The sequence below is a fragment of the Pogona vitticeps genome, chromosome 2 (assembly GCF_051106095.1).
Source record: "Pogona vitticeps strain Pit_001003342236 chromosome 2, PviZW2.1, whole genome shotgun sequence".
NCBI classification, from domain to species: domain Eukaryota; kingdom Metazoa; phylum Chordata; class Lepidosauria; order Squamata; family Agamidae; genus Pogona; species Pogona vitticeps.
The window spans coordinates 210,605,328-210,618,056 of NC_135784.1; the positions used below are offsets into that span (position 1 = coordinate 210,605,328).

Genomic DNA, 12,729 nt, shown 5'->3' on the forward strand with positions numbered 1-12,729 from the left:
CACACCACATGGAGTTTGTAATGAAATGAGTACTGTCGTTTGACAACTCTGGAACTGTTAAATCAGAAGAGGGGTGTATTGGAATATACCTGTAATCCATTTAAAAAGGAGATATCAAGTTGAAATGATTTGTTCTCTTTATAATTTAAAAATTTATTAGGATTATTGTATTTAGCCAATTTTGATTGAATTGTCCTAAAAAGTGGCTTATAAAATCTTTACATAACTAAAACATAAATCTGACTAGTAATAGCGGGCTAAGTTATAGACAGTTAGAAAAATCACTGCTATAATGTGTGAATAATTTCAAGAGTCTAAACCAGTGGTTCTTAACCTTGGGTTACTCAGGTGTTTTTGAACTGCAACTCCCAGAAACCCCAGCCAGCACAGCTTGTGGTGAAGGCTTCTGGGAGTTGCAGTCCAAAAACACCTAAGTAACCCAAGGTTAAGAACCACTGGTCTAAACCACTTTACAAGTGCCATTTGTTGTTAATGTTAATCCTAGTATTTTCTGGAGAGATTATCTGCGGGATATATATTTCGCTTTCCTCTCTGAAGTTGTTCTTTTAACACATTGAGTTTCCTCATTTCAGCCGGATACCTCAGCTGTTCACCAAGGACTTGGCACTGGTTCAGCAGTTTTTTGAAGCTCTTTCTAAGGTTGGTGATTGCTATTTATTTATTTATTTGGCCATGGAAGTGATTGGTCTAGGTGCTCATTGTCTCCTGGTTTCATACTAGATACTAATGTCTTATTTCAGGAAGACCCTGATACCAGACTTGCTATTCAGGAGGCATTGTCTATGATGGTTGGAGCCTACACGAGTTTAGAAGGTGCACCGCGAACTCTTATGGAAGCACTTGTGGCCTCTAACCTAATTAAGGTACATTAAAGAAGACTGATTATCTTTTCATGTTAATGCTTTCCATATGGAAAGACATAGGTAGTATTCTTCCTAATAATGACTGTTGTGTTGGGTTCTGTTTTATTTCTGTATACAGTATTTGCTTTTTGATTGCATAAAGGAAAAACACAGAGTGTTATCCAACAGGATGCCAGAATGATCTGATTTGCAGATAATCTCATACTGGAAATTTAAAAATAGTGTCTGAGACTACAGGCCTTTGTAGTGGCTAAGGGAATTTGGTTACTCAGATTGCCTTTAGCTGCCATTGGCTAAAATCCAGTTGTAAAACATAACTAGAATAGGCCTATTGAATCAGTGGAACTAATGGAAGAGTTGACTTGCCAAATCCCTACTGATTCAATAGGCTTACTCCAGTTGTGTTTTACAACAGGATTTTAGCCAATGGATGGTTCTATAAGGATAGAAGTTTAGCAGCTTTGAAAATCTTGGGAAAGGAAGTATAAAACAAGTTGAGGTTACCTATGTGAGGGAATTAATTAATATGAAGTGATAGGAGTATGAATAGAAAAGGAAAGGAGATCAGAACATGGGGGAAGGTTGCCGGTGGCTAAAGCTGTCCAGGTGAAGAAGGTAGGGTTTGCATATTAGATAGACAAGAGCTTTCTTTCCAAGTTGCATTTTGAAAATGTATCTTTTGATGGTAGACATTGGATGTTCTACTTGTGCTACTCATTTTGGTCTGTCACCTCTGTACTGTACTGGTTGAAATGATACTGTCTTGGTTGTTCAACTGTTAAGTTTTTACTCCGTAAAAGGAGGAAAGGAGCTGAAAATATGGCAGTTTTTTGTTTCTTCACATATCAATAATATGGACTCTTCTGAATTTTGAAATGACTTTGTTCTATGAGCTTTACTTTAAATTTTGTGGTCAGTCTTCTAGTTAGCTTCCACTGTGAATGAAGTCCTGCCAGTAATATGAGGTTTTGTTGTCTGAGGAAGTGTTGTGAAAGCAGAAGGCAGGTATTCTTGCTGGAGGTTACTGCTTGTGCAGTGGCAGCTAGAGATGGAAGCTTACTGCAGATCAGCAAGTCAGTATGGTTCAGCCAACTGGGCCCACAGGTCTTGTGTGGGTATCTGGGATTCCTTGCTCTGCCTCCTCTAGTAGCTGCCCAATGAGAGGAGGAGGTGGGGTGTGGAATCTAGGGCATGCATGCAACACCGGTGGGCCCAATTAGTTGAACTCTACCAAACTGCTGAATTGTGGTAAGTGCCTATCTCTAATGACAACACTTCTGGAGGCAGCACAATTTCATGTTACTGTTGTGGTGGAATTTTCCCCTCATTGGAGGCTCAGTATAATTTTATTTAGTATTATTTTCCATAAATTACTTTCTGTCAGCTGGCTGGTAGAGTCTGTGTTTTAAAACTAGCTTTGAGTGTCTCCTGAATGCTTCTTTTCTCTTTTATTTTTTAAGCCTCAAGTCCAAGTACGTCAGGTGGCTGTAAAGTTTGCAAGCACAGTGTTCCCTTCAGATCACATTCCTTCAAGATACTTACTGCTTTTAGCTGCAGGAGATCCGTAAGTCCGATACGATGGAGAGGATGAGATATAACGGATAGGAACAGGAATAGCTATATACAACTGCATTTGATGGTGACGTAGGGTCGTTATTCAAGAGCTTGTAGTTGCCATGGTTTCAGTCAGTTTATCTTGCATTGCCCTTCACTGTCCTTTGTCATGAGCTTCACATCTACTCAGAAGTTATGACTACCAGTAGCTAACAGACAGCTTTAAGAATCCATCTAATCACTTAAAAAACTTTCAGAGTTATTAATTCCATGGCTTAATTGTGCCTTATCTAAAGAGGACTGTCCTGAATTTTTTTGCCCATCATTTTCATTCAGTGACCCTGAGTTCTATAGTTATGAGAAAGCATTCACCATATTTTTTTTGCCATTGCACCAATTCCCATGTAGTGTTAAAGCCACATGGCATATGGAATGTGCCCATACAAAGCACTGGGGTCCAGAATGCCTCTTCCTCTCCCCTCTTTATGTTTGGGATAAGATACTATAAATTAGAATTTAGACTTTGTTTTTTTAATAAGTGACCAGTTTGTTGGTACAAACACTCCAGGACTTGCTGTTTAAAAGAAACACTGGACAATTTGTATGCAAATTAACCCCAAATCATACAGTATTTTCATGATTTGTTTATGAACTAGCATTTCTTTTAAACCACAGGTTTTATTCACACATAATGCTAAGCCTACAATCTGATGAAATGAAAGTAAATTTGAATTTGTTGGTTATGTGAGAGTTCTGTATATATGTGTGCAAACCATTTTTCTTTCTTCTCTTTTTTGAAGGCGGGAGGAGGTACATGGAGAAGCACAGCGTGCACTGAGAACATTTCCGGGTAAAAATGAAAAAGAAAGTGCTGGTAAACAGATGCCTTCCTTCCCAGAGATGGTCCAGTATATTCAGGAGAAGGTACAGAATCTGACTTAAATATCACTGATTATAATGGCAGTGTCTATGTGGAGTTTAGTCATAAATCACATGATCTGAAGGCGCAACATCTCAAATTCAAGTCTTGCTCTATATGCTGCATCGATAGGAAGAAGTTTTGTCAAATAATATATGAACTCTGAATGGTTTGAAGGAGAGTTGGTTATAAGAATAAATTTGAGGCACAAACTTACAACAAAACTGATAAAATTCAGTAGGTTTTTTTTTCCAGTGAAGTGTGCTCTGTAGTAAGTACAGATATCTTGGGAAGAACAACATTTTGATGGGATTGTTAGGGGACAAAAACAAATCAAGCTGGAGTTGCTGAGGTCATATTTGTATCTGGCTGTGGAGCCAGCGGTTGAGTTCAATTCCCTACTGTGCCTCCTTGACAAGGGTTGGACTTGGTGATCCATAGGGTCCCTTCCAGATTAGGATAAAGATATTTTATTTAAAAAATGAGGAGAACCAGATCTATGTAGATCTAGATATAGAGTAGGGATTAGCACTGTCTATTACAAGTGCCCCCCACACACATACTTTGCCAGCTTCTGAGCTGAAGAGTTGGTAATAAAGACACGTCACCTTCAATTCAAAGTTTGGGACTGAGATTAGTTTCCATAGTAACCCCAAAGGAAAGGAAATAATACATTTGATTTTAACAATTTTTATCTGATTTAATTCATGTAAGACTTTTTAGGGACAACATTTTTAGATGAAAATACGCAAAATGCTTCTTGTAATCATTAAGAAGGTAGAGTTGTGAGCATTATAAAAAGGGCAAGTGAGCATGAGAGACAAGAGTAATGTATTCCATCCTCTTTGACTCATTTGGTATGTGATTGTGAATAGTAGATGTACTTGGCATTAAAATAAATGCTTAAGAAGAGGCCTATGGGCAGTTTGTTTTAGTGAGATGTGAAGTGTATTGCGCACAGTTCCATGGTTAGTTAGTATAAGACTAATATTTTCTGATTTCATGAGATGACTTTGAGGATGATCAGAGTTTCTAGCAACTTTAGAAATGGCAGCCACATGATTCTGCTTCCCATCACTGCAAGTCTTAGGTAGTGCTAAGCAATAGTTTCTAATCACACTGGAGATATGATATATTTGTGGAATTGGATTGTTGAGCCACTTCGTATCTGAATCTCTGACATATGTTTTTGTTTACCTTAGGCCTCTCACAGAATGAAAACTCCTGCTAAGTATATGACTGGGACTACAGTCATGCCTTTTAACCCAGCTACTTTTGGAGAGGTATGTGTATTAGCCACTGTGGTGTAATGGATAGAATGATTTACTAGGACACAGTAGACTTGGGTTCAAAACCCTGCTTGGCTGTGGAAAACTCACAGGAGATGACAATGGTAAAACTAATATCTCGCATAGCTTGAAAGCTCATCATCTGATACGACTTGACAGCACATAACACACTTGTATTAATACTACGTCAAAGAAAGTCATACTTGACTAGTTTTAGTCATATTAGTCTGTGCTAGCATATCAGGCCAAAAAAAAAATAAAAAAAAATAAAGAAGACAAAAACATGGTGGTACCTTAAAGACTAACTGCTAAGATTTTAGATTGTGCAGAAATGGATAGATTCACACTGAGACTGAGAGAGAAAGAAGATTCAGAATACTTTACTACGTGGAATTTGTTCTACAAATGACTAGAAAATCAGAGAAGGGATTAAATCACCAAGACACGAAAATAGATAATTATAAGTAAACCCATGTAACACGATGTTTAATAAGCACGAACTGAATGTAGATATAGTGAAAAACTAATAAAATGTATATTTAAAAAAAAGACTAACTGCTATATTTTAAGAGAAACTTTCGTAGACAAGTCCACTTCCTCAGACTTGTTCATGAAAGCTTACATTAAAACATAGCCATTAGTCTTTAAGATGCCACAGTGTTTTTGTGTTCTTTATTTTTATTTATTGTTTTGTTTTGGCCTAGTATACTTGACTTGATCATCCTAATGTGAAAACTTCATGATATAATAAAATACTGTGTTCGTTGAAGCAACCAGAAGTATTAGAGGGCATGGGAATGTTGCTTTAGTTTTGGCAAATTGTAAAAAAAGCTTCCACTATTATAAAGTTCAAAATTCTATCACTTATAAAAACTAGTTTGCTTCCTGGAAATATAAATTTCCAGACTTATTGGCAGAAAATTTCTATCTTGGCCCCCTTTTATCCAATATTTCTGCCAAAATTGTTGAAAACTACCCATGTATTTCATTCAGCTTTGTCAAGGAAGGGTGTATTTCATTGGTTTAGTAATGTTCTATGCAGAAGTTAAAAGGTTTTTATGGCCCATCATTTCTAGTCCCAGCTATTCTATTATGCCCATCTAGAATTTGGCTTGAAAACCAGAAATATGAGTATTTGTGAGTAAGTTGTAAGCAAGCACACTTTGTAACACTGAGCTTTGTTCCTGATCACAAGAGATGTCTGTTAAATGTTATCCTTAGCTACCAGTTTCTTTCCGTTCACGGATTGCTGCCTTATCGTGGTGAAGGGGCTTGAGCAATTCAGAGAAGCTATGGGCTATGCTGTGCAGGGACACCCAAGATGGACAGGTCATGGTGGAGAGTTCTGACTAAACGTGATCCACTTGAAGCAGGAACTGGCAAGCCACTCCAGTATCTTTACCAGGAAAACTCCATGGACAGAAACCAAAGGCTAAAGATATGACGCTGGAAGATGAGCCCCTCAGGTCGGAAGGCGTCCAACATGCTACTGAGGAAGAGCAGAGGACAAGTACAAGTACTTGTCAAGAGAACAAGCTGGTCATCACAAACACTCTTTTCCAACAACACAAGAGGCGACTACACATGGACATCACCAGATGGGCAATACCAAAAACAGATTGATAATGTTCTCTGCAGACAAAGATGGAGAAGCTCTATACAGTCAGCAAAAAAAGACCTGTAGCCGATTGTAGCTCTGATCATCAGCTTCTTATAAGAAAATTCAAGCTTAAACTGAAGAAAGTAGGAAAAACCACTGGGCTAGTCAGGTATAATCTAAACCAACTCCCTTATGAATACACAGTGGAAGTGAAGAACAGATTTAAGGAACTCGATTTGGTGGACAGAGTGCCAGAAGAACTATGGATGGAGGCTCGTAATATTGTACAGGAGGCAGCGACAAAAACTATCCTAAAGAAAAGGAAATGCAAGAAAGCAAAGTGGCTGTCCAACGAGGCCTTACAAATAGCAGAAAAGAGAAGTGAAACAAAATGCAAGGGAGATAGGGAAAGTTACAAAAAATAGAATGCAGATTTCCAAAAGATAGCAAGGAGAGAACAAGAGGACCTTCTTAAATGAACAGTGCAAAGAAATAGAGGAAAATAATAGAAAGGGGAAAAACCGAGATCTGTTCAAAAATTGGAGATATTAAAGAAACATTTTATGCAAAGATGGACATGATAAAGGACAAAAATGGTAGGGACCTCACAGAAGCAGAAGACATCAAGAATAGGTGGCAAGAATACACAGAGGAATTATACAAGAAAGATCTGGATGTCCCAGACAACTCAGATGCTGTGGTTGCTGACCTTGAGCCAGACATCCTAGAGAGTGAAGTCAAGGGGGCGGGCCTTAGAAACCACAGCTAACAACAAGGCCAGTAGAGGTGATGGCATTCCAGTGGAACTATTTAAAATCTTAAAAGATGACGCTGTTAAGGTCCTATACTCAATTTACCAGCAAGTTTGGAAAACTCAGGAGTGGCCAGAGGATTGGAAAAGATCAGTGTACATCCCAGTTCCAAAGAAGGGCAGTGCCAAAGAATGCTCCAACTACCCTACAATTGCACTCATTTCACACACTAGCAAAGTTATGCTCAAAGTCCTACAATGTGGGCTTCAGCAGTATGTGGACCAAGAACTCCCAGAAGTACAAGCTGGATTTTGAAGGGGCAAAGGAACTAGAGACCAAATTGCTAACATGCACTGGATTATGGAGAAAGCCAGAGAGTTCCAGAAAAACATCTACTTCTGTTTCATTGACTACGCAAAAGCCTTTGACTGTGTGGACTACGACAAACTATAGCAAGTTCTTACAGAAATGGGAGTGCCTGACCACTTTATCTGTCTCTTGAGAAATCTATATGTGGGATAGGAAGCAACAGTTATAACTGGATATGGAACAACTGATTGGTTCAAAATTGGGAAAGGCAGAACTGGATGAATCCCAAACTGGAATTAAGATTGCCGGAAGAAATAGCGACAACCTCCGATATGCAGATGATACTACTCTGATGGCAGAAAGGGAGGAGGAATTAAAGGACCTCTTAATGAGGGTGAAAGAGGAGAGCACAAAAATTGGTCGGAAGCTCAACATCAAAAAGACTAGGATCATGGCCACTGGTCCCATCACCTCCTGGCAAATAGACAGAGAAGATATGGAGGCAGTGACAGATTTTATTTCCTTGGGCTCCATGATCACTGCAGATGGTGACAGCAGTCACAAAATTAAAGGATGCCTGCTTCTTGGGAGGAAAGTGATGACAAACCTCAACAGCATCTTAAAAAGCAGAGACATCATCTTGCCGACAAAGGTCCGCATAGTCAAAGCAATGGTTTTTCCAGTAGTGATGTATAGAAGAGAGCTGGACCATGAAGAAGGCTGACGGCTGAGGAATTGATGCTTTTGAATTGTGGTGCTGGAGGAGACTCTTGAGAATCCCCTGGACTGCAAGGAGAACAAATCTATCCGTTCTGAAGGAAATCATCCCTGAGTGCCCACCGGAAGGACATATCCTGAAGCTGAGGCTCCAGTACTTTGGCCATTGATGAGAAGAGAAGACTCCCTGGAAAAGACCCTGATGTTGGGAAAGTGTGATGGCAAGAGGAGAAGGGGACGACAGAGGACGGGATGGTTGGACAGTGTCACCAAAGCTACTGACATGAATTTAACCCAACTCTGGGAGGCAGTGGAAGACAGGAGAGCCTGGCGTGCTCTGGTCCATGGGGTCACAAAGAGTTGGACACGACTTAACAACTAAACAACAACAACCAGTTTCTTGGCTAAATAAATCAACATGAGAAAGTTCTAGTTATTGTCTTAATCTAACCAGGTTTGTTGTTTTGTTTGATAATTGAATACAGTGGTGCCCTGCATAGCGACGATAATCCATGCAGCAAAAATTGTCGCTGTACGGATTCGTTGCTATGCAAAATAAAAAAGCCCATAGGAATGCATTGAAACTCCTTTAATGCGTTCCTATGGGCTTAAAACTTACCTTTTAAGCTAAAATCCTCCATAAAGGTAAAGGTTCCCCTTGACAATTTTTGTCCAGTCGTGTTCGACTCTAGGGGGTGGTGCTCATCCCCGTTTCCAAGCCATAGAGCCAGCGTTTTTGTCCGAAGACAATCTTCCGTGGTCACATGGCCAGTGCGACTTAGACACGGAACGCTGTTACCTTCCCACCGAGGTGGTCCCTATTTATCTACTTACATTTGCATGCTTTCGAACCACTAGGTTGGCGGGAGCTGGGACAAGCGACGGGAGCTCACTCCGTCGCGTGGATTCGATCTTACGACTGCTTGGTCTTCTGACCCTGCAGCACAGGCTTCTGCGATTTAGCCCGCAGCACCACCAAGTCCTAAAAATCCTCCATACGGCGGCCATTTTAGCTGCCCAGTAAGCGAAGAATCCGTCCCTGTTTTACCCGGTGGCCATTTTGGAACCACCGATCAGCTGGGGAAAAATTATCGCTATGCGAAAATCGTTAAGCGAAACAGCTTACCGATCATCACAAAGCGATTTCCCACCATAGGAAACATGGTTAAGTGATCGCAAAAGCGATCGCAAAAACATTGTCGCTATGCGGATTCATCATTAAATGGGGTGCCCATTATGCGAGGCACCACTGTACAGTCTTCTTCCATATCTGCTGGAAATGTATGACAGGCCTCCTCTAGATTCGCTTGCTGGGTTTTTAGGTGGGTGGTGACCGGCAGGGTGGAGCAGAAAGACACCTTTTTTCAGTGATGGCATCCAGGTTCTGGAATGGTTTTCCACAGCATGTCAGAGAGGTAGAAAACGTTTCTGTGATTCATGGGACAGGCTATGTGGCTTTTTTGAAGTTTATAGCAAGCAGTGATTTGTTGAGTACAATTTAAAGTGTATAATTTTATTAATTGTATTAGTCCTGTCTGTGTAGTTTTAATTTTTTGTGCCAGTTTTGTTAAAATACAGTGGTGCCCCGCATAGCGATGTTAATCCATTCCAGGAAAAACATCGCTCTCCGGAAACATCGCTAAACGGAACGTAAAACCGCATAGAAACGCATTAAACTCACCGGTAAGCGAAGATTCCCCATCCGTCCGCCATTTTCGCCGCCTCGGTAAGCGAGGGCAAGGCGCGAAAACGCTGCAGGCGGCCATTTTCTTGATCCGGCGGCCATTTTGGAACCGCCAATCAGCTGTTTCCCTAACATCGCAATGCGATGTTTAGCCTATTAAAACATCGCAATGCAATCGTAAAAACAATCGCAAAAAAGCGTTGTTATGCGGATTCGCCGTTAAACGGTGTGCTCGTTATGCGAGGCACCACTGTAATCTGCTTGTTCTTACTATTTTCTTATTCTTTACAAACTGTTCTGTATACTATTTCAATAGAAACAGCTGACAAATATTTTAGATAAATACTCAGTGGGTTAACCAGTCAGTGTCTCATTATTTTCACTGTCTGTGTTTCACTTGAGATAATATCCTAGTTTCACTTGAGATAATATCCTAGTTTCACTTGAGATAATAAACACAGTACACAATCTCTTTTCAAAGTTTGCACTGAGAAAACATTTGAGAAAAGTAATGTTTTCTGATCAAATAGCAGGAACTACAATATTGTATTGGAACCATAATTTTGCTACCTAACAATCCTAAGCTTTCTTGTCTTTTCTTTAAATATAAGATTTTGAAACCCTTATGGTTTCTAAAAAGTATCCTTGAAGGCATGTGGAAAAGGCTTGACAAAAATTTCATAAAGCGGAGGGCTTCTTTTCTCTTTTAATGATGATTATAAAGAGAATTAAGCACAAAACAATTATTTTGAAAAACTTCACAAAAGGGGAAATATGCAATATAATTTCATTTGAGAATTCAGTTTTTCTTGATAATATATTACAGATTCCCCTCTATCTCACATACAAAGCGTCCTTTGCTTTTGTGGTCTCTGTGAATCACTAGTAACATTCTCAATTAAAAATTTGGACAAAATGTTTTTCAGTTTTGCTTAATTCATTTTTGTAATAATTTTAGATCTGGTGCATGTCTCTCATACTTCATAGCAATTAGCTCTCAGAGCTATATGATCTAGCATGTTGCAGTTCCTTCTAGAATACACAGAGCAGTAATTTAAAAAAATGCGTGAGAGACAGCACAATGCATTTGCAAAATGACTGAGTTATTAGTAAGAGCTTCATGCCACAGTGGTTCAACTGCTGTCCTGCAGCCAAAACTGTGCTCATGACCTGGGGTTCAATCCCAGGTAGCTTCTATCTTTCTGAGGTCAGTAAAATGAGTACCCAGCCTGCATAATTAACTTGTAAATCGCCTAGAGAGTTCTTGAAGTGCTATGGGCGGTATATAAGCACACTTCTTTCAGTGTGCCTCAACTGTGAATGTGTGAGGTGGCATTACCAGATAGTTCTCTGTGTCAGCTCAGCCACCCAAACTCCTTCGATCTGCAACATTGGCATAATTACATAAGACTGACCTTACAGAGTGGCTTTAAAAAGAGCAGAAGAATCTGTGCGAGAAGTTTTGAATCTCCAGAATAGTATGACAATACAAGGTGGTGGTGTTAAATCAGGAATAGTGATTGAGATAATCAGGCCAAACACCTTGTTACTGATATAGATGGATGTTTGCTCTGCTGAGGAGTTTCCTTTGTAACTTTCATGTATTTTTCTTCTCTGCTTAGATAGTCCTATACCTTCGGATGTGTCTTGCTCATAGTGCTGGTGTGGTGCCCACCTCTCAGAGCTTAGCAGATATGCAGGATCATGCCCCTGCCATTGGCCGTTATATAAGAAACCTGTTGTCGGGACATGTCATAACGTCCTCATCCTCAAAGGGCGGTGAAAGCAACCCTGTCCAGATCTATATAAGTCTTTTGCAGCAGCTACTCTCTGGTGTTGGAGGTAAGAAACCATGAGTCATAAAGCTGAAAGATAGCACTCTTTTTTTCTTACTGATTTCGTAAAGTTGCTGCATGACCAGATATTTAGTGTGCTTGTTCAAAAGGTGAATTAATTGACAGGCACGGTCACTTCATCAAGTGTGGGGAAGTGCACGTCTTAAGAACATGCATACTAAAGTCTGGTACTCTCTTTTCATTAACGAACCAGGTGCCTCTGTATATGGAAGTTCTATCTGAATGCTGTCATGACTGGTGGACTCCATTCTTTATGATTTTATCCTCTGTCCTTTTAAAATAGCTGATTTTAGATCATTGTCATTTTGCTTTATGGAGTTCCATGGAATGTATGTATTTACAAAAACTACTTTCATCCCACCATGTATTTGAAGATTTCAGAGCAGGATACAGGCAATAGAATGATGGAAGCTATTCAAAATAACTAGAACAAAACAGTCCAGCAAACCAGAGACAAGCTTTGATAACTGAGCCCTGGATGTTTAAATTTATCCAGTTTTTAATTTCATGCCCAAATGAGGCCAATATTTGCACGATTTGGGCTTCCAAAGGGGAGAGTGTTATTAGTTTAATTTCCTATTCTCATTTGAAATTATTTTGGTCAAAGAATGTCACAAGTACACCTAGCTTTACTTTGTGAGCCAGATAATATGATATGCCATGGGGAATGTGGACGGGTCTAATTTATGGGTGTCTGCAGAGAGGAAAGTCACTCCCCAAATACATAACCCTCAAATTGGTTTTACTGCAATGTGCAAAGATAGACTGGGTTGTAGTGGTGCATGCTATGTTTGCAAACCACATTCACATCATGAGGCCGCTCCTACCACTCCACTCCTACCACCCCATTCCTTGGTGTGATTTGCAAAGAAAAGTATTTAAGACTGAGATTTGGGCTCTTTTCTTTTTTGGAATTCATTTTGGAAATGCTGAGTTTTAATTCTTGTTTAAAAAACATTTCTAGTCTTGCATTCCAAACGACGTAAGCTGTTTCCCTTTGTGTTTCCACTGTTCAGCATGTATATATTCCATTGCCTCCAACATCTTAGGCTTTTCTCATCCCCTCCCTTAAATAACTTCCTCTCATCACAGCGACACCGGAAGTGGCATCACTTCCAGTATCGCGGGATTTCGGCAGCTGTGCCTCTCATTCTTCCATCTTTCC

The 12,729-nt window shown here is 39.8% G+C and overlaps 1 protein-coding gene across 4 annotated transcripts in view; it reads left to right on the forward strand.

Annotated features, from left to right (window-relative positions):
- ECPAS (Ecm29 proteasome adaptor and scaffold) overlaps nt 1-12,729 on the forward strand; it is a 97,602-nt gene that overhangs the window by 25,530 nt on the left and 59,343 nt on the right. For all 4 annotated transcript variants that reach the window (XR_013541411.1, XM_020791091.3, XM_078384876.1 and 1 more), the window contains 6 exons: nt 594-660; nt 762-884; nt 2,345-2,448; nt 3,239-3,362; nt 4,560-4,640; nt 11,331-11,550. Coding sequence is in view for 3 of the 4 variants with exons in the window: in XM_020791091.3 (XP_020646750.3) it covers nt 594-660; nt 762-884; nt 2,345-2,448; nt 3,239-3,362; nt 4,560-4,640; nt 11,331-11,550 (719 nt within the window). In the remaining variant the exon portion in view is untranslated. The remainder of the gene's footprint in view (nt 1-593; nt 661-761; nt 885-2,344; nt 2,449-3,238; nt 3,363-4,559; nt 4,641-11,330; nt 11,551-12,729) is intronic.